We start from the raw sequence: 27,169 nt of genomic DNA on the forward strand, positions 1-27,169 counted from the left end.
ATCAGAAAGGCTCAGTTCGGCTTGCCCGCCTCTGGTATAAGGGAGCTTGAAACGCAGCTAACATTAATTTCTAGTCGTTAAGCTCTGTTTTGACTTTATGAGCTATAGTACCTTCACCCGATCCTCTATAGAACCGTTTATTTTACGTAGAAAGATCCGGATGAATCTCGTCGTGCCTGTCGTGCTGATATCCCTTACACGACTATTCTCTGAGATATATTCCAATTAAACAAAGACAAAGTCACAAAGAGAACACTACTCAGTCAGACTCATACACAGACTGATCTAATGAGTCTTTGCGACACGTCAAAAGCGTCAGTCTCGACGCCTTTGCACTTTGGCCTTTGTCCGCCGCTAGGTCGCGCTTTCATGCCTATCATGATCTCGTACTTAATTACCTCCCAGAGGCTAATTCATTAACGTAAGACACCCAAACTTTCAGAGATGATGAAGAAAACGACATTCTTTCTTTTGATAGATTTTTTCAATAATACATTAAACTTAAGGTCTCATTGATGTATTACTCCGCTAGTGGGAACCCTAAAAGAGATCCGAGCCAAAAACTGAACGGCTGTATAGACGCATGTTTGTAGCGGTGAGAAATTCCCTTTTAGCCAGCGGAACTGATATCAAAAGTTAGATTGGTGAAATTTTGTTTCTAACTGAAGAAATAAGCAGGTAAAGTTTGGCAGCCGCGCGCTAGATCGGAGGTACACAGTCGTGGGTTCTGAGTGGTGCGGTTGTACAATAGCAGCGAAAAAGTGCCTTTTGTGGGGATTGACTAATCGTAGTTTGTAATTGCTATAAAAAAAGTTTCTACGTATAGTTTACATTGGCAATTTTTTCCCACGATATAGGGTAAATGTGCTCGACAAAGAATGAAAAATCTGCTGAAATTTCACGTAGCTTCATTATGAACGCGCCCATTTAAACCACGAATTATAACATAGAAGTCTATGGGAAGAAGAAACTCATCAATGAGACCTTAAACCACTACAGTAACTGCATTATGAGTGTTGACTTGAGAGTTGAGTAAATAATGGCACTGCCTACAGTGGCATAGTGGCACTGATCACCCATATAAGTCTATACTGAGTATACAGTCAAACTTGACAATAAAACATTCTGATTTTAGAAACTTGTGGAATACCACCATTATGCTGAAATGTTTACGTAAAGCTCTGTAAAAAAAAAAAAACTGAGTTGTACTCTAGGTGCCTGGCACATGTACTTCCTGTGTTTCACCTACAGTGCTGTTTTGCTATGTGCACAGTTATATATTGTGTACTTGAAGCAAAGGAATTGAAGTACCCTCAGTAGTTGCTAAGCCCCCCTCCCCCCCTCCATATAAGTTAATAACCCTCCCAGACTGCCAGACATGTGCAGTGCCTGATTGAATAACCAGTCAGACTCCAGGGACTCTTCAGAAGTCTTATATTATATCAGGCAACGCAAATCCAATTTAATAGTTCATAGCTTCTGAGTCTACTCCAGATGTTAGAAATGTTTCATTTAAAAACAAAATGTCAGCTATTTCTGGTTTGAGTGCCCTTTCTAAGTTATTCTGTTACTCACATTTGACCCTGACTTGCAGTCACATGTTTGCAGGTCACATGACCAGAGAGATGGGTCATTTATCTAGAGAAAGGCCTTAGCTTTGCAGTAGCTAAAAATTTGTATAATTTTTTTCCCAGAAATTGAGCGTTATTTAAGTACATTCACGATAATGTTTACATATGTGATAACCTGAGGAATTGTTTGTTTATTGTTTATTTGTTTAGATCCTAGCCCAGCTGTGGCCGTATGTGGGGCGGTATGTTGAGGACATCCTGAGAACCTCTGTAGAGCCAGTGGTGAAGGACTCACACGACATGCTGAAGTCTTTCCAGTTCAGTACCATCATGTTGGGGGACATGGTGAGATGTTTGTTTGTTTGTTTGTTTGTTTGTGAAGGACTCACACGACATGCTGAAGTCTTTCCAGTTCAGTAATATCATGCTGGGGGACATGGTGAGCTGTTTGTTTGTTTGTTTGTTTGTTTGTTTGTGAAGGACTCACACGACATGCTGAAGTCTTTCCAGTTCAGTAACATCATGTTGGGGGACATGGTGAGCTGTTTGTTTGTTTGTTTGTTTGTTTGTTTGTTTGTTTGTGAAGGATTCACATGACATGCTGAAGTCTTTCCAGTTCAGTAACATCATGTTAGGGGACATGGTCAGTTGTTTGTTTGTTTGTTTGTTTGTTTGTTTGTGAAGGATTCACACGACATGCTGAAGTCTTTCCAGTTCAGTAACATCATGTTAGGGGACATGGTCAGTTGTTTGTTTGTTTGTTTGTTTGTTTGTTTGTGAAGGACTCACACGACATGCTGAAGTCTTTCCAGTTCAGTAACATCATGTTAGGGGACATGGTCAGTTGTTTGTTTGTTTGTTTGTTTGTTTGTGAAGGACTCACACGACATGCTGAAGTCTTTCCAGTTCAGTAACATCATGTTAGGGGACATGGTCAGTTGTTTGTTTGTTTGCTTGTTTGTTTGTATAACCTGCATCTTTCTCTTTGGTTGTGTGGCACAACCTCACTCCTCTCAGGTGTAAACATGCGTACCTGACTTCGGTTGGGGAGGTAAAGGCAGTGGAAGGAGAGGGAGGGGCTCCAACTTCAAATGCCAACTGCCCCTATGACCTCAAAGGGCTATAGGACTTAAGTTTACTCTTTATTGCAAATCTAACTAGTGTACCCCCTCCCCCATTGCAGACAGAAAGTTTCTAGACCAGTAGGCAGTAAGTAGACAGTGTCAGGATCATGACTGTGGTGCACAGGTGGCACATTTTCCAGCAGAGATGGCTTAAACTAATTTTCTCTTAGTTCCCAATGAGCAGCCATGGCTGAAAAAGGGTTTCACTCCATGAGTCTCAGCAAGATCTATTTCAGTTTTGGAAGTACTTTTTTCGAAATAATTTTTTCAGCATACTTGCACTGGTGCATGTAACATCGAAAATTACCTGCACCAGACAAATTTTACCTGCAAAACTCTGAATTTAGGAAGTATGGATCAATAAGATTGTTATGCACCTACATCATAGGACATATATGTATAAAACCCTACATGGACCAGTGCAGGTTAGGTGCAGGTAGACACCAGAAATACCTGCACAGCTCCATTTTTACCTGCACTAACCTGCGTATGCAGGTGGTATTTCGAGCCCTGATTGTGTGTATTACAGAGAATGTGGCAGTGCCTCATCTGTTATACTGTAGCACTCTGATCACTGTTTGCTACAGTAACTGTGTACATCAGGATGTAGCAGTTCTGTCACGGCTGAGCAGTGTAGCGGTCTATCCAGGATTCACAGTTTGTTACAGTCTGTTCTAGTGAGGATGTAGCGGTTCTGTCACAGTTTACTGCATATTGTCACCTGACCTGTGTTGGTTGTGTTGTGGCAATGTAGCAGTCTGGATCCTATAAATTCACAATTTGCTACAGTCTGTCAGAATGTATCAGATGAGTTCTGTCACAGTTAGCTACATGTTAAGGTTACTCATAAGCCTTGTGACCCCGCGCTGGGAGGGTCAGGGGTTTAGTCTCTTCTAAACGCTCTAGCGTTTGCAGTTTTGAACCTAAGCCCATGAAATTCACACACAATACACAAAAACATGTTAGAATTTCTACTATGGTGATATCTTGGGCAGGTTATGGATAATTTATTAAGAAAATGGCATCAAAAATGAACTTCCGGGATAGAAAGCCGCTATACGATTGGGACAAATATAGTGCCTGAAAACATGCAAAACTTGCCAAAAACTTGGTCACAAACAATAACCTATGTACCAACACATGTACTCATTGTATTATTGTAGTTATATTTTACCAAATATAAAAGAAAATCAAGGAAAAATGCTTGATTTTCTTCCAAAACTTCGCGCGGTATGGCAAGCTCATGCTTTCACAGAGCCCTCATTCAAATCTGCAGGCACTCGGCTTACATGTTACTTCACCACTTGGTCTTTCCATATAAGGCATGGCCCCAAGGAATACCGAGAATTGATGTCCCAAAAAGAAAGGTTTCTGTTGGCTTACGGCTCTCCGAATCCTCCCCGAATCCTCCCGAAGGTTAATGAGGTGTCAATCACATACACTAGGAAGAACCCCTGGGACAAGCAAGCCTCTTCCGCACGGCATGCTATCCACACACATGGTGTGGATTACGTACTAAGAGCTACTACTGAAAACTGTGGAAAACACTGTAAAGAAAAGACAATACTAGGTATTTTATATGACTAAAAAGGTCCAAGAAGTTTTAGACTCTGTAGCATGTAATAGTATTGTGTTTGTATGAGAACTATAGCCTTTCAGAAGCTCTGTGGCAGTCTGTTGACTGATTGGCTGTAGTTTTCTCCTTACTGTGGGCTATACCAAATGTATCCAAAGATGGAAAGAAACTAAGTACAGATTTATTGAATCGTGGTGTTTTGTGTATTTACTTTAATGTAATAGGTGTGTAGATGTTTTTACTAATACATGCTTAAAAATTCAATCATCTTTTATAAGTTTTAATACAGATATAAAAGCATGCCTATCTCCTCTATGTTGGAGTTTCCCTGCGTGTTTGATCAAGTGTGCATGTCCTGGACCTGTAGTATTATCACTCACTCATTCATGGCCCACATCATACAGGTCGAGAAATATTCCAATGGAAAGGTACATACACGCTAATTTGTGCCACAACCTCTCTGATTTTATAGTAATTTGGTACATAAAGTGATATTATGCTTTCCATGTTGCACTTCAACCAAAGAAACCAAGCATGATATACGACCCGACCAACCCTACCTCTGCACCACAGGTGGTACAGCTTGTCACCGCTCAGGCCAGCAGGGCAAGATCTGATAAGGCCTGGCCTGGCCACTTCGGGGGAACACGGAAATCGGTTCCACATGAGTGATTCTCTCCCTTATGAGTAACCTTAAATGACTTGTGTTGACTGTGTGTTTAACTTTAGATTCTCCATTTGTTATTGGCTGTTATCCCATGGCAGACTGCCATGTAGTTATTCACCTGTTACACTGTAGCACTCTGAGTAGTGATCCATAATTTACATTGGTGCAGTTTGTAACATTTCTATTTTGTACCGCAAAAATATCATGTTTTATTTTTCTGTCATTATGTTATTAGACAGTCATTAAGTTACCTGACATTTTTTAAAATTAGTCTGAGACTCATATTTTGTATCAATGCCATCATTTGTTACATTGTATCACTCCATAATTTACATGCTCTGTAGTCTGTGTGAATTCTAATCTAATTGTACATTGTAGCATTTTTATTACAGTAACTGTATAACCGAGTTATGTTCATCATAGTGTTTTACTTCTCCATTATTCTGGTATTGCATTGGATATCTTTCCAAACCATGAACCTGTTTCTAAACAAAGCAGTGATTAAACTACAGGGAACTGTATTTTCATTAGTTTCATGAACAGATGGGGTAAATTTTTGTTAATCCGGAGAAGCAGATTTTTGTGGCAGGATGGAAGGTTGGGTCCTGGAGGCAGCCCTGGTTATGACTGAGTTGTGCTGATTGTGTTTTACTCAGGCTTTTAGCTGTGATTCTATCATAGGGAGTCCAAATTTCGAGCTATGTCCAGTATCAGGGTGAAGTGCACGAAGTTAGGGTGTACGAAGTTGTACGAAGTTGTACTAAGTTACAACCGTTTCCCACTGGCTTTGATGCTATATCGGGAGTCACAGATGACGTCAAAACATTTATTGGATGACGTAATCTAACTTCGTACAGTAGGCAGGGTAGGGTGTCAAGTGTACGAAGTTGTCCAAAGTTGTGCAAAGTTACGTGACGTCATCTAACTTCGGACAGTGGGCAGGGTAGGTCAACAAGTGTGCAAAGTTGTCCTAAGTTGTGCAAAGTTACGTGACGTCATCTAACTTTGGACAGTGGGCAGGGTAGGTCAACAAGTGTGCAAAGTTGTCCTAAGTTGTGCAAAGTTACGTGACGTCATCTAACTTCGTACAGTAGGCAGGGTAGGGCGGCATGTGTGCGAAGTTGTCCGAAGTTGTGCAAAGTTACGTGACGTCATCTAACTTCGGACAGTGGGCAGGGTAGGTCAACAAGTGTGCAAAGTTGTCCTAAGTTGTGCAAAGTTACGTGACGTCATCTAACTTTGGACAGTGGGCAGGGTAGGTCAACAAGTGTGCAAAGTTGTCCTAAGTTGTGCAAAGTTACGTGACGTCATCTAACTTTGGACAGTGGGCAGGGTAGGTCAACAAGTGTGCAAAGTTGTCCTAAGTTGTGCAAAGTTACGTGACGTCATCTAACTTTGGACAGTGGGCAGGGTAGGTCAACAAGTGTGCGAAGTTGTCCTAACTTGTGCAAAGTCACGTGACGTCATCTAACTCTGGACAGTGGGCAGGGTAGGGCGGCATGTGTACGAATTTGTCCAAAGTTAATTAATACATAGTAAAAACTTATATATGTGTAAATAAGATACACACCACTCACGCATATACACAAATAGAATATAGATTCACATTAATCAGCACAAAATCAATGTTCATGCATTGTAAAAAATTTCATTTATTTCACTTTTTTTGTCTTTTATTTCTCCTCTTAACGTTCGTTTTAACAATGCACACAAAATAATTTAAGTTCACTCTTAATATTATATTTCCCTTTTTTTACGTCACTTCTAAATACAAGTACCTGAAAACATCTCCCCTATCTATTTATAAACTACATGTATTGCAGTCATCTTTCACCACTTTGTATCATAAGAAGTAGTAGTTGTTATTTTATTTCTTGTAATTTAACAATTAATTGAAGTACTTCCACCATTTAGTACATAAGTAAACCCAGCAGACGGACTACCACTGTCCGTATGGTCTTTCCGCAACTTCGTGTAAACATCAGTCACAAGTTCTTGAATCCATTTACAGATAGTAGATTTCCCAGCGCCTGCCAAGACAACAGGTAAATGTCATTTTGATCCCCGCTAATAGATGTTTAAAAAGAATAAAACAAATGAAATAAAAGCAGCCGTGTCGCAATACAGAGATTGAAAAACGACACCATTCTACGAACGCATTCCAGGTTCGAATTAAAAAAAACACCTGAGCAAAGGACGTAAATGTCTGTTGGTGACGTTAAGCAAAAGAATGTTCGACAAGGTATGGTTCTAGAAATGACGGTTGTAAATTTTGAACATATAACGTTATATCTACATTGAATCAAACGTTTGATTTGAAACAATAAAAAAGGTGTTTAGAAGTAAATCTACCTGTTGGCAGACAGATTGCTGTCCACAGAAGAACATTTTCCCTCCATTTGGTGTCAGGTGGAGAGACTTGTGCATGGCTTACAGCAAAAGCCGCGACCGTGACAAGGCTATATAAAACAGCCACCGTTGGCACGCACAAAACAGATGCAACAGCACAACATCCCTGTGAAGAATAAGACAAATCTTAATAAAGATAAGTAATCTGCATTCTGATAAAAATATGTTGTTTTGTAAGATGTAACTTCTAAAGAATATAAGATTTATGAATCAAAAGTCAGAACTCAAAACATATCAAGGTGCGATTAATACGACTAACCCACCTGAACAAGTTCTTCCGGAAAATCCTTCCAGTCAAACTCGACTTTCCAGGACGAATGGAGATCTGTAGCCTTCAAAGATTTACTGCACGACATGATATGATATAATATTGTCCGTAAATCCCCCGTTAAGAAAGTCTATTTCGTCAAAGACACGGACTAAAAAGTAGCCGTGGCGACTTCAGCGCCACACGGTTTCAAACTGTTAGACTGAAAAACGACACCGTTCGAAGAACGCATTCCGGTTTCGAATTACGAAAACACCTGAGTTAGTGACGTAAACGTCAGATTGTGACGTCTAAGAAGATGAGAACATTAGAAGAAAGGTTCTAGAAATGACAGTTGAGACATTTGAACGTAACACAGAAAACTTGTAGACGCGTAGTGTAGTATATGTATCACCAAAGTCATGCTAGGCGACATCTTCCAAGGAATACGCGACCTGATCAGGACACCCGGCTGACTGTCCAAAGTTTAGATGACGTCATGGTTAGCGTGACGTCATAACTTCGGACAAGTTCGTACAACTCTGTACACCACCCGGCTGACTGTCCAAAGTTTAGATGACGTCATGGTTAGCGTGACGTCATAACTTCGGACAAGTTCGTACAACTCCGTACACCACCCGGCTGACTGTGCAAAGTTTAGATGACGTCATAACTTCGGACAAGTTCGTACAACTTTGGACAACTTTGGACAACTTCAGACATCTAACTTAACTTAGGACAACTTCGTGCATTTCACCCTGATACTGGACATGGGTGCAAATTTCTAGGCGACTCAGAATCGCAGCACAGCAAGTTTTACAGGAACATGTATTGTAGGTTGGTCCGGGGGCATCCACCTTCCACGGTGCATTCAGTTATAAATTATGGTGCATTCTGTGGTATCCTGAGGGGCAAAATTACTGTCAGAGAGGTCACAGTAGAAGACTCTGACCTAGTGCCATCCCTGGTTTATCAGCATTTCATGCTAGTCAGAGGATCTGCTCCCCAGTGTAAGTCTGTCTTAAGGGTGTCGAGTGCGTTTTTAGAACAGCAGTCCAAAGACACACAGGATGCATGGCTGGCTAAAACTTAGTAAAAGCCTGATTTTACTACCGTTGGCCCCCAGCCCAGTCTGTCTCCCTATAGTCAGCACAGCTCAGCGTCCAAATTTCTAGGCGACTCAGAGTCTCAGCACAGCAAGTTTTACAGGAACATGTATTGTAGGTTGGTCCGGGGGCATCCACCTTCCACGGTGCATTCAGTTATAAATTATGGTGCATTCTGTGGTATCCTGGGGGGCAAAATTACTGTCAGAGAGGTCACAGTAGAAGACTCTGACCTAGTGCCATCCCTGGTTTATCAGCATTTCATGCTAGTCTGACTCAGAGGATCTGCTCCCCTGTGTAAGTCTTAAGGGTGTCTAGTGCCTTTAGAACAGCAGTCCAAAGACACACAGGATTTACATTGTATGCCTGGCTAAAGGCCTTATTTTACTACTGTTGGCCGCCTTCCCAGTCAATCAGAATTACATGCTTGTCAGAGGATCTGCTCTCCAATATAATTAAGAGCGTCTAGTGTGTCCATTTGTCTTGTTATTTTATTAATATTATCATTGTATTATACTATGTATTTTTTTTAAATTGTGTATGCTGCACAACATCAGCATCTTGCTGCCTGGTGCAGCATACTGTATTGTCTTGTTACAATTTGAATAAAGTCAAAGTTATTTTAAGAAAAGAGCGTCCAAATGACTAGCCTGGCTAGTAAAAGCCTTGTGCTGATTGTACTTTACTACTATTGGCCGCCTGCCCAGTCAGCCCTCCTGTACTCAGCACAGCTCCCAAAAGTGTGTGAATTATGAATGGGGATCAGACATTATGAAAAATGCATGTCTGTAAGTTCAAGTTGGGAGAAGGAGGCTTTGAAAATATAACAGGTGGATGATGAATTGTTTATTACTTTCACTGAAACTGTCACACTGTGTAGCTTTTGTCAGTCTATTCAACGCACTTCTAGGACATAAAATTATTGTTAACATTTACAAAGTAATTGACTTTTTTTATTAAGAAACGATGCCTTATTATGACAATTTTTCAGCTCAGTATATTCTGAGTGCTTAAAAGGAGGTGCAGATAAAGTTTTGTTTGCTGTCATTCCAAAATATGACAAATGGGATTTGATAGGCCTGAAAATAATTGCCTTTTCCTTGATAAAATTCCTTGGTCATAATACATGGACACCAATGGCCCTCCAAGACACCCATGTACATGTGTTGTACAATGTATGTTTTAAGCTTCAGTGTTGGAGAAGTATGGTGTAAATAGTGGTAAGGCCATTAGGATTGGACATTTTGTCACATAACATCACTATATTGTACAACATTACAGTGGCAAGAAAGCTAGAACTAGAAGGACATTGTCTTATGTATTAACTCCGTTTCCTTCTGTTATACATACAACAGTGCACTGAGAAGTGTTGTTATCGTGGACCCAAAATATCCCTCCCAAAATAGTTGGTCTGTGAGTTTGAGTTTAAGGGTAGGACAGCATTGATCATGGTGGCACCAATGGCTTGGACAGATGTTTAATTTATATACTGTATTTGATATTCTACAGCATTGTCTTGTACAGTTGTCGCAGGAAACATTACCATTAGTACACAGAACAGTGCACATGCAGTGTTTGTACTGTTATCAAGACCCAAAATACCCCACCCAAAATAGTCTTTGAGCTTTAGTTTGACTACTTTTAGGGTAGGAAAGCATTGATCATGGTGGCACCATGGCTTAGAAATATCTAACTTGTACTTTACATACTGTGTAAGATATTCTACTGCATTGTCTTGTGCAACAGTAGGAAGAAACTATAATTACTTTTACGGCCACAGAGATAATCTTCATTGATGCAACAAAAACTGAGCACTGGTGGAATTGTAAGAGTTGATGTTATATGAAAATAACAATATTTAACATCTCGTTCATACACCAGAGCATAGTGTTTAGCTATAGAACTGTCATCATGACCCAAAATACCCCACCCAGAATAGCCAGTGTTTGGTCCCATGTTGGGCACATGTACATGTACTACACACCCTGTAAACATGATACTGTGCTGACAGACACAGCCTAATGTCTGCTATGTGGTTTATGTCAATACGGATCACCTTACAGTGGAAGTGGGTATTTCATATTCATAAGTCAGACGGGTTACACACGACAGGTACTTTCTGAATGTTAGCTAGCTTTCTTGACGCTGTTCCGCACAATGTTTATGTAAAAAGGTCTGTTCCCTGCAACACAAGTTAATGTTATGTTACAAGCTGTTTTGAAATGCAAATACATGTAAGATCATGTTTGATAATCTTAGCTCAGCTGATAATTGTTGTGCAGCGTGCAGCACTAAAAATGCCTGAGGGCTGATGAGTTTATAAGTATTTATAATATTGGCCCCTTTCGGTCAGTATGGACCATGGTAAAATCCTAAATTGATATCAGCCCTACAGCGTCGACTGTGGCTAAACAGTCCTATACGAGAATGACAGTCTCTGCCACACAGGGCACATCTGTAAGCTGACTCAGGCCTGTTGCAGAGTTCTTTACTAAGGATCCACTTTTTTTCTGCCATGCACATCAGTATGGCTTCTTCATTAACTTTATTATTAACTGTGTGTAAACAGTACTTTAAAAAATTTACTGTTGTTCCAGCCCCCCAGGGTTGGAGGGATCCATGTCTACATTGAACATCTTCATTACTGATGTGTGTAAACTGTGATGCATTATAGATGTGTAGAAGTGTGTAAACAGTACTTTTGTAATGTTTCAGCCCCCCAGAGTAGGAGGGATCCAGGTCTACACTGAACATGTGCACAGGAACGAAATTATCCTGGATATGGAGATCATGTAAGTGATTAACAGCTCATCCATTTATAATCCTATACATGTACCCTCTTAATCCTGAGTTTTCTCAAATTTCCTACTCATTTTGATTCATTCTTGAAGTGACATATTGAATGTCAAACAGATTGCAAACCACATGAATTGAAATTTTCTGGATAAAATACTGAAGGAAAGTTTTCAGTATTTCTTGTATTCATAAACCTTACCATCACTTACACCTGTGGGAAGTAACTTCCATCTGCATACTTATGGCTGTAGTTCGTATGGAATGTTGTTCTACTGATATGTACACGTCTGACAGTGTTTGATGATGACACACGTCTGTCTCTAGTTAACAAATGCCCGAGTGTGTAGATCTCACATTTGAAGATTATCTAATTCCAAACATGTTGAGAAGAAGCATGTACACCTCCATATGCAACTTGATAGGCACCTCTCAAGGCACGCTTATTTAAGGGCTTGCAGGCTTTACACTTGTACATGTACATGTAGATATCTGCAGTAGACTTCACCTCATTTCTCTTCACACTCAGAAGAAAGCTGTAATTGAGACCAATACACTACGATATCTAGAATGTTAGTTTAAAAAACGAGTGTAAAGCCTGTCATGGTATACCAAGTCTTTAACGGTGTATACTTACACCTGTACATACAAATGTGCACCAGAAAAAACAAAACAACTTAAGTGTACAAGACTCTGTTATCTAGAACGATAGTTGAGAACAAGACAAGGGTAAAGCCTGTCTTGGTATCATATGTTGCATCTTACTGTATACTTACACCTGTACATACAAACGTATGTGTCCTCAGGTACGCAGGAGACTGTGACATTCAGATCCGCATGAAGAGATTCCTGGCAGGGATTCAAGACTTACAGGTGAGGAATTACTTGATGTGAGGGACAATATTTAAGGTTTTTAATTAGATACAGTCAAACCTGTATTAGGGGCCACCTCTACAGAGGGGCCACCTGTCCATAGTGGCCACTTTTTGTCGGTCCCTTGGGTATTTTATCTACAAATTGCCACCTCTATACAGAGACCACCTGGCTATAGTGGCCACATTTGTCCGGTCCCTTGAGTGGCCACTATAGACAGGTTTGACTGTACTTGTTTTAAACATGTCATTTTTGCAGTGTTTTTATGCAAAATAAAGATAATGTTGAACACCATGGTGTTATTTAAGATTTGTGCGTTGTTGAGGTAATGGTTAGGGTGCTGGGTTGAGCTTTGGTTCCTATACTATAACACACCCTAGACACAACTTGGATAACAACCCACTGCCCCTATGTTATTAAAATAGCTATAATGGGACTACCCAAATGGATCATGTTTTCATTGCTGTTAGTTGATTGATTAATTAGTTAAACATCTTTGAGAGGAAGGACGTCCAAGGTTGATGAGTGAACTGGGTTGGAATTGTATGATTTTGTTATCATAGCTTTGGGGAATTTGAAATTGTGATTTAATTTGTGAGATATACAGAATGAAAACAGAATCTGATGTAGTTCCTTCTACAGTCCAATCATTTGCAATTTGATTGGTTTTGACATTCTATTTTTAGTTGTCAAACTTAGAATTCTGGTTGTATAAGTTAGTTTTCAAGGGAAATGAATGTTCATAAATTTGTAGACTATAGACATGTATATATTTAAAGAAAAAGAATAAAATGAACAAAAAGCTAGTTGGCTGCCTGAGGCCTGAGTTTTACAGCTTTAACATTAGGTGAGGATGATGCTGACATTTGGTAAATCATGTATATGTAAAATAACATGTAAAAGCTACATATTATGTGTAATAACCATTGGTTCACTCAAGTTGATTGATTCTAAATGTTGTGCCCTAGATCCACGGAACCCTGCGAGTAGTGATGAAGCCGCTGGTGAAGTTCTCTCCTCTCATCGGGGGGATCACCGTCTTCTTCCTCAACAGGCCGGTGAGAACGCAGGCTTCTCTTGCAAATCAGATCATGTTCAGTTTTCCTTAACACAAGGATATAGGCGCCTCTATAATTGGACTTCATTTCCAGTATATAGTATCAGTAGAGAGGACTCATTCCTCAGCTAGTAGTAGTAGTCCACTGTGTTCTGTTGATGCAGTGGTCTGGACACCGACATCTATTGCACTACAGTTATCCTCAGTGCGGTATACTCTCTTGTCATTCTCATGAAAACTTTTGAATGGTCAAAACCTGTGAATTGTTGTGTCTCAGCCGTCATCCTTCTGACGCCTTATCAAATTTTCCAACGAGAATTGTGCTTTAGAATATTTGTAATCATTTTGCAAGTGTCAGTGGGAAAACGGTAAATCTTACTTGACAATTGCGGAGTGGATTTGTTTTTTAAAACAAGTATATTCTGCATTTATTAAATACGATATAAAATGTAATCCTGGGCAGAAAAAGATAGGAAGTGTTCTGTTGTGCAGTTTTATCCTTTTGTTGGTGTGACATATAAATTGATTGACATATGCCTTCTCATGTCCTCCCCAGGAGATAGATTTCAACCTGACCAACCTGGCCGACGTGTTTGACTTCCCTGGACTCAGGTGAGGCTCATGTGTACTTATGTGCAAAGTGTACAGTCAAGTTCTTGTAGTACAGTATGTCAAATAATTCTGTCAGTGTGTTCTACAGACTGTCTATATTTTGTTGAAGGGGTGTTTTACATTTGCTAGCTTCCTGCTGGTGAATCAGTGATTGAATGAATGAATGAATGATTGAATGAATGAATGAATGAATGAATGAATGAATGATTGAATGATTGAATGAATGAATGAATGAATGAATGAATGAATGATGTTTTATGTTCCAGCTCCCTACTGAAGGGAATAGTAGCTGACCAGGTGTCTAACTTCATGGTGCTGCCCAACCGCTACCCGATGCCGCTCATACCTGAGTGAGTGAATGAGTGAGTGGTGAATGAATGAATGAATGAATGAATGATGTTATATGTTCCAGCTCCCTACTGAAAGGAATAGTAGCTGACCAGGTGTCTAACTTCATGGTGCTGCCCAACCGCTACCCGATGCCGCTCATACCAGACCTGGAGGTGGCTAAGCTCAAGTACCCCATGCCTGTGGTCAGTAGGATTATTGTTCTTTTCCACATTAATAACTTAGATAAATTGGCTGTTATGAACCACTGCGAACTCCTACCCAAACCCCCCTAATTTAGAAATAGACTAGTCCTGTGACCTCATCCTGTGACCTCATTCTGGTGCTAGAATCCTGGAGAAAGGACACAATAAACCATGTGCTCCTCAAAAATGTCCAGTGTGCGGCTGTTATTTGCAATTTATCAATAGCCTTACCATCGGCTCATAACATTTTTTTTTTTATTTATAATATATGAATCGCAAGTACAGAAAGCAACGAGCAACCCACAGACTGTAAAACTAGTACTAGGAGACTTCAACTCCAAGAACAGGGACTGGTTACACAGTCTGAATGAATGAATGAATGAATGAATGAACATTGGCACTTGAATATCTGTCTAATGCAATGGTGGAAAACTCTTTAGCATTCAGTATGAATCTGACAACACTTGAGAACCAGTGGTTAGTAGAGATTTGCCTTCCAAAAGTTTGGCTACTTTTTGGGAAGTCACAATCAGGTGTGCTGGGAATGGAAGGTTTTGATTTCCACTCAATAGATGTTATAATGCTGTTAGACATGTGGACTTTTAAACAGAAATTTACAGAACATTGTTGGTGTCAACATGTAGGAATAGATTCTGTTCCATTAATAAAGTTGGTCAGAACTAGGAAGTCCTGTTGAGAAACTATTCGTTTGGAAGGTGTATTTATAGTCTACTTTTCAATTTATGAATAGAATAAGATGTTTCAGTTTAGAGTTCCTCAATACAATAGACCTGTCCTTGGTGCTGAAAACATTTTATTTAGGGAGTTTTGTAGAAGACACATGCCTGTCCTTGGTGCTGAAAATATTCTGTGTTATTGTGTTGTATTATTTAGGGACTTGTACAGATGGAACATGCCTGTCCTTGGTACTGAAGACATCTTTGTTATTGTGTTATGTAGAGAGTTCTTTGGATACACCCGAAGCTGTATGTGTTATGTGGTAGTTAGGGGTCCTGTCCTTGGTGCTGGACACTTTTTGTGTTGTTGTGCATTATTTAGGGAGTTCTGCGGATACACCTGAAGCTGGTTGTGTTGTGTATTATGAAGGATGCCCTGTCCTTGGTGCTGAAGATGTTTGTTATTGTGTTGTTGTGTTATTTAGGGAGTCCTGCGGATACACCTGAAGGAAGCGAAGGAGCTGATGAGAGCTGACGTGGGCTTCATGAAGAAGGGCAAGTCTGACCCCTACTGCACCCTGCAAGGTAGGTCATAGGTCAACAAAGTGTCATGGTCACTAAGTCATCATTGGGGCCATTCTTTACATTTTGTCTGACTTTTGTAGGGTCCTGAATCATCTAGGATCATAATGTGTTCATGTTCAAATCAGCAGCAAAGAACGGAGAAGCCAGATAATTGTTATGTATGTTTATTTGTTACTCTTGAACTTTGAAATTTGGCAGCATTGGGCATAACCTTTACAATGTAAATTCAGTCTGTCTTTGCATGATTGCATGTATACATTGATATTTTGTTTGTTTTGACAATTGTCTGAAGTATCTTGAGTCTGCATTATTGTCATACAGTTGGAGCCCAGAGCTTTAGGAGCAAGACAATAGAGAACAGCCTAGAGCCAAGATGGAACGAGTACTATGAGGTAAGAATATTTTTATTTAAGTATTGTATTCCTACTGGTTCAAATTCACGATAGAAGCATGGTGTTGCCTTTTTTTCATATTGGTCCCTCAGGTACAAATAAGATATAAATATCTAATACTAACCACTGGAAGATAGAGATTTCAATAATGATGCAGTTGTCCCCATATGACAGTTGCATGTTCATGTCAACATGTGAATGACATATCTGTTTCAACACATAACAACATTGGCCTTGCCTCTAGCCCAGAAGGTGAAGAGGTTGGTTATTGGCTGTTGACACTTGAGACTTGCATTTTACTGGCTAAGGTGGCAGTCACCTGGACCAGACATTCTGATAATTTGTTCAGTATTTTGGTTTTGAAAAGACAAAGTGATTTATTGGTACATTTTAACTCAAACTATACATGTACATAGTGTCTGTCCTTCTTGTCATGACCATTGAAAATCAGTTGTTTTGTCACCAAAAACTAAACCAAAATAATTTGAAAATAGTTTTAAAATCTGCATCAATTATGTCAAAATTTTAAGTTATCTATATATAGATTTTGATCTGATCCAGGCAACATTTTTCTCACATCCTTTTATGATTGGATGACTTTTGTCCTCAGGGAAAATCTTCCTTGCCATATCCAAGGCTTCTTGGCAGAGATTTATAGCTTTCCTGTGCTTACCGAGTTTGTGCCAGGCCATTCCCAGATTGTTAAGTGAAGCAGCAATGCCCTTATGTGCTGTAGTGCGACCATAGATACACCTAGACATCTGTAATGCCTGTTCATAGTAGCTGATTGCTTTGTTATGATCACCTAGGTCTCGCCACACTTCCCCCAGGTTATTGAGTGAGACTGCAATTTGAGGTTTTGCTGTAGTCTGACCATAGATAGTCCTGTACATCTGCAGTGCCTCTTCATAGTAGCTGAGAGATTTTCTGTAATCCTTCAGATAGTGCCAGGCTGACCCCAGGCTGTTGAGTGATCCTGCGATATCAGGATGTGCTGTAGTCTGGCCATAGATACTCTTCTGCATCTCCAGAGCCTTTTCCATGAATCTGATTGCTTTTCTATGATTACCCAGGTCACTCCAAGCATTACCCATTTTTTCAAGTGAGGTGGCAATTTGAGGATGTGCTTTATGTTGACCATAGATACTCCTGTACATCTTCAGTGCCTGTTTATGGTAGCTGAATGCTTTCTTGTGATCACAAAGATAACTCCAAGCAACCCCTATGTTGTTCAATGTTGAGGCAATCTTAGCATGTGCTGTACCCTGACCATAGATACTCCTGTCCATCTGTAGTGATTGTTCAAAGTAGCTAATTGCTTTCCTGTAATCACCCCATGCCAGCCAGGTCGCCCCTAGATTATTGAGTGAAATGGTAATTTGAGGATGTGTTGTGCTTTGACCATGAATACTCTTCTTTGCTTCCAATGCCTGTTCTTGATAGTCAAGTGCTTTTCTGTAATCACACAGCGCATGCCAAATTGCCCCCAGGTTCTCTAGTGTTGTGGCAATGGTAGGATGTGCTAGTCTCTCACCATAGATACTCCTTTCCATTTGCAGTGCCTCTTCCATGTGACGGCATGCTTTCCTGTAATCACCCAGATGGCACCAGGTAGACCCCAGGTTGCTAAGAGATGTGGCAATGTTTGGATGTGCTGTTCTCTGACCATAGATATTTCTGCGCATCTGCAGTGCCTGTTTATGGTAATTTATTGCTTTTCTGTCATCACCAATTTGGCACCAGGCTATTCCCATATTGTTTAGAGTTGAGGCTATGTCAGGATGTGAGGTGCTCTGGCCATACATACTCCTACACATCTTCAGTGCCTGCTCATAGTAGCCGAGGGCTTGTTTGTTATCACACAAGTTACGCCAGCATTCCCCCAGGTTGATGAGTGCTCTACTAATGGCAGGATGTGCTGTACTTTGACCATGGATACTCCTGTTCATTTTTAATGCCTGTTCAAAGTAGCTGATTGCTCTCTTGTGATCACCTTTATGGAGCCAGGCTGACCCTAGTTCACCGAGTGATGAAGCAATTTGATGATGTGCCATCCTCTGACCATAAGTACTCTTATACATCTTCAGCGCTTGTTCATGGTAGCTGACTGCCTTCTTATGTTTACCCAGATGACTCCAGGCTCGTCCCAGACTGTTGAGTGATGTTGCAATGTGAGGATGTGCTGTAGTCTGGCCATAGATATCCTTGCACATATGTAGGGCCTCTTCATAGTGGCTGATTGCTTTCTTGTGGTCACCAAGGTAATCTAAGTCTCTCCCAAGGTAGTTGAGTGTCATGGCAGCATGAGGATGTGCTGTAGTCTGACCATAGATACTCCTGTACATCCGCAGTGCCTTTTCATGGTAGCTGATTGCCATCTTTTGATCACCAAGATCACTGTTAGCTAATCCAATGCTACTCAGTGTTGAGGCAATGTCAGGATGTGGTGTATTCTCACCGTAGATACTCCTGTACTTCTCCAGTGCCTGCTCATAGAAACTGATTGCTTTGCTGCAATTACCCAGCCGACACCAGGTTGACCCCAGCTTATTGAGATGCTTTGCAACATTGGGATGTGGTGTACCTTGACCATAAACACTACTGAACATCTGCATTGCCTGTTCCATGCTTTTGGCAGCTCTCCTGTGATCACCCAGATTGTGCAAGACTGATGCAAGGTTGTTGAGTGACAAGACAATTTCAGGATGTGCTGTAGTTTGCCCATAGATACTCATGTCCATCTGTAATGCCTGTTCGTTGTAGATGATAGCTTTTCTGTGATCACACATGTCCTCCCATGCATTACCCAAGTTGTGGAGTAGAGTGGCAATGTTAGGATGTGCTGTACTCTGACCATAGACACTCTTCAGCATCTTAAGTGCCCGTTCATAGAAAGTGACAGCCCTTCTCAGGTCACCCAGTTCACCCCAGACTTTCCCCAGGTTGTTGAAAGACATTGCAATGTCAGGATGTGCTGTATTCTTGCCATAGATACTCTTGCGCATCTGCAATGCCTGTTCATGATAGCTCCGTGCTTTTCTGTAATCACCCAGACTGCTTGAGGCACTCCCCAACCTATCAAGTGACAATGCAATCTGACAATGTGCCAAACTGGGATAGTGAATTCTCTTTAACATCTGCATTGCCTGTTCAATGTATTTGATTGCTTTCCTTTGATTACCCAGGTCACTCCAAGCTTGTCCTAAATCGCTAGTTATCATGGCAATATTTTCATCAGACTGTGCTGCACTGTGGCCATAGATATATGTATACACCCGGACTGTCTTTTCATAGCAGCTTACAGCTTCTCTATAGTTACCCACTGCATGTAAGGCACTTCCAAGATTACATAGCAGGTACATTTTCTCAGGTTCAGTGTTTTCAGCTTTCTTCAGGGCATCATTATAGCAGCTGATAGCCAGCTTGTATTTACAGAGCTTAAAGTACATCATTCCTTTTACCTTTGATGACGTATCATAGAAATCAGGGAATGAACTTGGCTTTTTTCCAGACCATTCAGACAAAACACCTTTCAGAGGGACTGATGTATAATAGTATCTGAAAAGCTGTTTTTGATTTGGCAGATTGAAAACTGGTTTTAGTGCCTCAATTTGATCGTTATCATTGGTCTGTTGGGATGATTCATGTTCATGCAGCACTGTTTCCATTGAGGGAAAAACTGACAAGTTTTCCCTCTGTCCACCATTTGCAATGTAGGTTCTGAGTCTGAGTTCTGCTGAGATGCTGGTAAGCACTGTCAGGTGGTGTGTGTTGTTGGGACTGATGACTTGTTGGTTTTCCATTTCTTCTATCGTCTTCCAAACTGTGGTAGGTATGATGCCTGAAGACAGTGCCAAGCAGTCCACTGCTACAGCTGGGAAGCGATAGAGGTCATCCTTGACATCAATCATCTTTGCTGTAATTGTTTTTGTAATATCACTAAAGTTATAACCCTTATTGTGATAGGTTTTAAGGTTTTCTCTCAGAGTTGCATTTACCAATTGATGAGCCATTTTACCCCCATCAGCTTGCAGTATCTTCCTTGTGTTGTCCATGTATGACTCAATCAAATCCTGGTCCCCTGCTATCAGGCATGGGTTTCTCAAGATAGTGGCAAGGTGATATCCTTCCTTCAGGTATAGTGTGACATCCTTGTTAAGATTTAAAACCATGTTTTCTGGTGTGCAGATGAGTTCACTGGATGATCTGCCCAGTGGAGTCTTGCTTGCCTTTGGCATGGAACCATCAAATGCAAACCCACGAGGTGTAACAGAGTCATAGTACCAGTTGTCAAGTGGATCCTCAGAGTAGAAGTCATTGAGAGATTTTATTCCCAGTGCTGGAAGAATGGTTTCTCCCAGGTTGACCACCTTAAGGTGTAGATAGTGGGTGAGGTTGCAGAAATACACAACAGATTCTTCACTTTCTTGTTGTACCAAGATAGCAAACTCCAGATCTGAGTATGGAGTTACCAATGCTGTGGCCTGTGAACCCAAACCTATCAGGGCATACTTACAGGGAGGGGGACCCATTAACCCAATACACTCTTCTACAAGCAAGCTGATGAACTCCTTCCGTTGTTGTGCAATGTTCTCAAACAAGTACCTGACAGCCTGAGCTCGTTTTGCCTCTATCTCTTTGACACATGGGTCATCCTCATCATGTACATAGGGATCCAGCTGCTGGTCAATGGTTTCCATCTCCAGCTTGATCTGGTCCCGCATCTCCTTCAGCTGTTTTTTGTTCTTTTCTGTGTCGTCTTGGCTATCATTGCTATTCTTGTCTAGGATAAATTTTACAAACAACTTGTCTACTTCTATAATAGCTTTCTCTATGCTATCATTGAAGTCTTGATCCTCTGACCTGGCTATTGCTGCATTGTAGAGTGCTGCTGCTTTGACAAAGTCTCCCCCGTCTCCTGTCTGCTGACCTCGCTTACTGTAGACATCCCCCAACTTGCACAGGGGCTCCACCTCTCTTTGGTACTGCTGGGCTGTGGGGTCTGGGGAGGAAAAGGTTGTCTTAGGCATTCAGTCTTGTTACGATCATATTAATATGGAGAAGAAGACAGAAGGCAAGATGAATTTCCTAAAACTTATTTTTAAAGTTTCCAATTTTTTTTTAATAACCTACCTTTGATATGTACCATCCTGAGTGCAGCTGCAAAGTGCTGCTCTGCTGAGTCCAGATCTGTCCTGGCAAGGGAGGAGGCACCTTCCCCAAGGTGGTCTCTGTACCTCCTGGACATGAAGGGAAAGTTTTGTGTTAATGCGGGAGTGCATGCATAAGTTTGGATGAGCACTATGAGCCTTACTTCTCAAGATGATTTCCTTGTTACCTCCATGAAATGTCATGGAATGGAGGTCATATTTTCTGTTATGTGTAGATGTGACACAGATGTCTGTGTAGATGATTACTCAAGAACGGCTGGATGGATTGGTTTCATACTTGTTGTGTTGGTGGGGTGTGATGAAAGCTCGAATCGATGAGATTTTGGGAGCCGTATCTGTCGTTATAATCGATGTAATAATATCAGAAATCACCCCTATATTTGAGATATATTGGTACAGGCATCGTGCTTTATGTGTTTGTTAATGGGCTTAGCTCCAAGCAGATGGTGAGGTGACAGCTGTTAGCAGACGGGGTTGGCGCCAAGTATTCATCTTACAGTTGGTGTAGGGCTGTCAGAGGAAAGTGTGCATCTCGTTTTTGTACTGTGTGAACAGCTGATGTTATGACATATTGTTGGAAAATCAAATCACCATCTGACTAAAGTTGGCCACATCCCTTCTTCTTTCTGAGCTTCCCAACTTCCTCCCACCACACAGCTCTGAGGCACATAGTCGAACCTCAATAATGCTGACAACCTTAGACATTTTAAATGCCAAACATCAAGCTTAAGGAACACCACGCTACCACATGCCGTCGACCTCTTAAACGCACATTACACAATTAAGTGTCACATTTTGATAATTACTAATCAGATGGACATCCTCTGTGTCATTAAATAAATACACCACTACTTTCCCATAACATTTATATTATATAACCATTACTCTCAAATACAACCGACTATAAACATACATACCATCCACAAAAAAGCAATAAATATTTCAAGGAGGTATGAGATCCCCGAACTCTAGTTTTTCATTTCATTTTTGGTTGTTCTTGGTAGTTGATAGCTATTGTTTCCAAAGACTTAGAGATCCTACCTTTTTTGTCAAATTCCGACTTGTATGTGAATTTTGTTTTGTATTTATTATTTCATTTGATCATTTGTAATATAACTTCTATTCCCTAAGTATACTTCACATGATGATTTCTACTTATGTGCATTTTTCGTTCAATTTAATTATGAATAATTATTATTTCTGTGACTTAGTTCTGGGGGAGGCCCAAGAAAAGCCACATAGGCTTCTGCCCACCCCCCGCATGTCCTTCATTTCTGTAGTTACATTTGTTTTTAAGCCATGTTATGTTCAAATAAAGAAAGAAAGAAAGAAAGATCAGTCATTGACAAGTAATGTAACCTGTATGTCCAGGACAGTATACTAGAAGTTTCAAAAACATAGAACATACTCCTCTGTGAGTCTTTCTTCTTCAATTTCTCCATCTGCAGCACTGGGCATTCCTGGCCCTGTTGTATTCCTGTAAAAGAGCATTTTAGATGTCAGAGTCAAAATCCTCTACAGTTTGGCAATGTATGAACTTTAGGATATGTTCTAAACTAGTTAATTTGTAGATTCTGCAGTGTATGTATGCATTTCCCTACCTTGGTGTATATGGATGGTAGGAAGTTCTGATGTTTTCCAGCTGGTTCCTCCCTTGCAGTCCCTCTTTTCTCCCCCTTGACTTCTTGAATGATGAGTTCTGCACAATGATAATTGTCCACATTAATAAACACTTTCAATGAATCTTTTTACTCCTAGTAATTTTTCTTCTAGATTGTTTTTTATTTCCATGGTGTCTGTGCACAATACTACTTTTTAGAAAAGGCAAAATAGATGCCTAGGGGGTTGCTGAAAAACAGAAAATGAACGAGTAAATAGGAATATCAAGCTGAAACTACCTGTATTGCAGTTTCTTTGGTCTTCTCTGTGTATAAGATGCGACATTCCAGTGTCTCTTTTGTCTGAAGATCCTTGCATCTTGTCAAGGCCTTGCTGTACATGGCAGATGCCTTGGAGAACTGCAAAGGATGCAATTTTTTCTTGCCTCTCTCAAGGTAAAAATCCCCAATTACTTTCAGAGCCTCAACCTCCAAAAACATGTCCCCATTTTCAATTGCTGTCACTATTGTTTCTGTGTAAATGTCCTCAATAGAGCACCTCCCTTTACTTCTGTCCAATTTGTCACAAATCTCTGCTACCCTTAAGACATTACTGTCAGCAGTACCCCAGTAGTCTGATGTCAACTGCTGGAAGTTAGGAGCATACTCCAGCAGTTGCATGGAGAGTTTCCTTGTGTAGCCAATACGATGTTCCAGTGTTTGCTCCATGTCTGGATCTGTGCAGCGCAGTAGGGCAGCAGCATACAGGGCGGCAGCCTTGTCAAACTCTGATGCGTCTTTACTGAGTTTGGCTTTCTCAAGATGCAGGTCTCCAAGACATTTTAAGCTTTCCACCTCCTTGAAAAGATCCTCGCCAACAATTGCTTCCCTCAGTGCCCTCCCATAGCCGACTTCTTGACTTGGTTGAGCCTTAAGGCTCACGTCCAAGTCTTTGAATTTGTTCACTAAGCTGGTCACAGACATTTTTCTCCAGCTTTAAAAAAAGAGAAGATTCTAATCATTGGTTTGGAAAGGCAATGGTAAAAACATTATATATAATGTTACAGCTTTGAATACCTTTAATTTGAATTTATATGAACATTTTAATAATTTCAACTTTCTGTTATGCAAAATGATGATGATGATGTTATGCAAAATAAGTCTGCATTGACAACAAAAATATTTTACAAAAAAAAAAAACACTTAGAAATGAGTTCTGTCTAGAATGACCAGGGCTGTAGCCAGGACCCATTTTTCCGTCAAATTTCAAGCTGGCAAGAGCCCTGCCAAAGATAGAGTTAAATAAGTTGCCTGTGACTTGCCTCAATCTTTCGAACTTAAGATGTACAAAATGTTAACATGTATTGGAATGTAATACATGTATGTACACTATATGTATGTAGCATACATATAGCGCACTGCTGGTAGTCTTTAGTAGACACACAGTGGTCTACATAGTATGCAAACATTTCCTGGTCATGAAATTACCCACATATCAAGTATCATCAAACTCTTTAGTCCCATATCAGGATGTGTGTCTAAATCTCACCTGGATGCCTGAGACTGAGACATTTGTATGTTCTGTACTAACGAGCATAAGTTCTGGGGTTTTCCTTTCTCTCAGTTGGGACTTTCCATTGTATCAAGCCTACCACAAAGGCCTTTTGTACATACATACCTGTGCAACTAGAAACCTTGGATTGCAAGGCCATAATGTTACCTGATATGTTAACCCTAGTCCTGCGGCGCGCTACAATTGTGTTGTTGCACATGCATGTTCTATTTGCGGCGCAACACTATTGTAGTTTGGGGGGTATGTCCAGGATACGTACGTAACACTCGCGCGCGGTAGTGGCGGGAACCAAACTACGTATCGGGTGTTATGGGTCAAGGGTCAGGGGTCAACGAACTGTTGCGCAACCGGAAGTACGTCATCCCAGAAGCCCTTGCGAGGTTAATTAATATTCATGAGCGTCATGTCGTCTGCTATCCTGGCGTAAGTGTTTTGTTTTGCAGTTTTTAGCTGTTTTCGGCCGAAAATGTCGGTATCTAACGTAAAAATGCCGCGATTTATAGTATTGGAGATTCACACCGAACTCTTTATGGAAGGATTCTGATCCCAATTTACCGGATTCGGGCAGAGATTCCAAGGAAAGCAGCGAAACTATGTGACGACGACATGTGAGGAAGTTAGGCGTGCTATTGAGGCATGGGGCCCAGAAAAGCGAATCGTGGGATGGATGGAACAGACTCTGACCGTGGCTGGCATGGCTGTGGTCAGGCGAAAGGCCGTGTACGGGACCGGGGAGGCCAGGAACCGGGTCGGGTATGCAGTCGGGGCCGAGGGGAGTGGGGCAGTTGTGCGATGCCGGACGGTGAGCGCGCCGGGGCCCCTGAACGAGTGTGAGTGATGACGTACATGTAGGCCCCTCAGGAAGTGGCAATATATTTTCTCACCTCGTTTGTTTCGTTGCCTTGTCCTTGGAACTCCTCAGGAACTTTGTACTTTTGCCACAAGTTATCTTACTGGTATGGTAGCGCTTAGTATGAGAGATTGTGGACAAAATCTTCCTTTTATTGCTTTTTATTACTTAATGATCAATAAAATAGGTGGAAACAACTTAACATAGACTCTCAAGCAAAATAGTGACTGTAAGCTTTAATTTGATGTACAGCAAGCTTATATTCCACTTGCCAGACAGTGTCAGAACAAAGTTTTTTCAATACTGCAAGAATAGTGACTATACTCACTTCAGCACCAAGGACAATATTCAATCATTAACTTACCTGTAGCAATACCTGTTGATTTTCTCACCTCCTTTGTATCGTTGTCATGTCCCCAGGACTCTTTAGGAACTTTGTACTGATGTCAAAAGTTTTTTTACTGGTGTTCTAGAGATAATTGTGAAAGATTCTGGACTAATCTACATTTTATTGCTTTTTATGACTTTATTCATAAATAGAATTGATGCACATAACTTAACTTAGACTCTCATGAAAAGTAGAGACTGCAAGCTTTAATTGGTACAGCAAAGTTATATTCCACTTACCAGACAGTGTCAGAGTGAAGTTTATTCAACACTAAAGGAATAGTGATTAGACAGAAAATGCAAATCAGCACCAAGGACAATATACAATCATTAACTCACCTGTAGCAATACCTGCATGATTTTTTTTTCTCACATGGGCAAGGAAATGTTGTCAGAAGTCTTTAGATAGATTGTAGTCAAGAAATTCACGCTTAAATTGTAGGATATGAAAGGAGAATACAAAAGTTAAATGAAAAAGTGTGTTTTATTGTTTTATTGCCACTGTAAACCCTTATGACTGATAGAATTGTAAATGTATGCAACATTTCTTGAAAGTACACATTGTTAGCTTTACAATGATATATACCTTTATGGGGTTAGTGTAAGGTAAAGTAACTGAAAATAAGGAAAATCAAACTAGTACCCTTTGTTTCAAAGGGGTCTGGGAACCCCAGCAGTGTGGGCGAGTTTTGGTATAGAAAGTCAGCAGGACAAGGGTTAAAACTTTACACTTTTAGCCTGGTATCCAAAGCTATTAAAGTTGTGAAGTGTCTTTAATGTCCTTTCATGCAAATGAAGACCCCTGGCAGCTTTGATAGCTTTGAATACCAGGCTCATTTCTTCATTGGGCATCGTGAATATCATTACTTACTGTAGGGCATAGGTACATGCACAGGGTGTGTATTGTCAGTAAACCCCTGCATGTAGCCGCAATATCGAGGTAGTCAAGACAAATAAACTTGTCTAAATCTCACCTGGATGTCTGAGACTCCACAGCAGTAAACCTGGCTGGGTAGAGACCTGCCTGTTTCTCTTTAAGCAGCAGAAGTGCTGGGTTCTTGTGAACTGTTCCTGTCTGTCCCTTTACCTGCAAACTTCTGGTTCTCCCCAGTCTAAACCAGGTGGGACTTCCCCTGTGCCACGTACAACTGGGACTTTCCACTGCGTCATGCCTGATGTCAACAGTCTTTTGTATGTTCTTGTTACTTATTAACTTAGAACCTTTGATGACCGGGACCTGTTACAATCAGGGCTGTATACAGTAGCAAGCATTACAAGGGGACAGGTACGGAGTTACCAAAGTGAGATTGAGTTGTGTAGGCCTGTATGACAAGTTACCTTGGACTTGCTTGCTTAGAAAATAGCCCC

At 40.7% G+C, this 27,169-nt stretch overlaps 2 protein-coding genes and 1 long non-coding RNA gene across 6 annotated transcripts in view; 2 read left to right on the plus strand and 1 right to left on the minus strand.

Moving 5' to 3' along the window:
* The window catches only part of LOC118403066 (extended synaptotagmin-2-A-like), a 19,831-nt gene extending 7,444 nt beyond the window's left edge, over positions 1-12,387 (plus strand). Inside the window, exons 3-5 of the mRNA XM_035801503.1 lie at positions 1,782-1,916; positions 11,416-11,492; positions 12,300-12,387. Coding sequence (XP_035657396.1) covers positions 1,782-1,916; positions 11,416-11,492; positions 12,300-12,387 — 300 coding nt within the window. The remainder of the gene's footprint in view (positions 1-1,781; positions 1,917-11,415; positions 11,493-12,299) is intronic.
* LOC118403698 lies at positions 6,691-8,102 on the minus strand. The gene is made up of 3 exons (XR_004829680.1): positions 7,611-8,102; positions 7,291-7,453; positions 6,691-6,968 (listed from the first exon to the last, which is right to left on the minus strand). It is a non-coding gene; the product is annotated as an uncharacterized LOC118403698 (long non-coding RNA).
* Positions 12,388-13,338: 951 nt separating the features above from the next.
* The window catches only part of LOC118403283 (extended synaptotagmin-2-B-like), a 48,596-nt gene continuing 34,765 nt past the window's right edge, over positions 13,339-27,169 (plus strand). For all 4 annotated transcript variants that reach the window (XM_035801928.1, XM_035801930.1, XM_035801931.1 and 1 more), the window contains exons 1-5: positions 13,339-13,424; positions 13,980-14,035; positions 14,448-14,568; positions 15,731-15,830; positions 16,152-16,222. In XM_035801928.1, the coding sequence (XP_035657821.1) occupies positions 13,359-13,424; positions 13,980-14,035; positions 14,448-14,568; positions 15,731-15,830; positions 16,152-16,222 (414 nt within the window). In that variant the 5' untranslated portion in view covers positions 13,339-13,358. The remainder of the gene's footprint in view (positions 13,425-13,979; positions 14,036-14,447; positions 14,569-15,730; positions 15,831-16,151; positions 16,223-27,169) is intronic.

This window comes from Branchiostoma floridae, chromosome 16, assembly GCF_000003815.2.
Source record: "Branchiostoma floridae strain S238N-H82 chromosome 16, Bfl_VNyyK, whole genome shotgun sequence".
NCBI lineage: Eukaryota > Metazoa > Chordata > Leptocardii > Amphioxiformes > Branchiostomatidae > Branchiostoma > Branchiostoma floridae.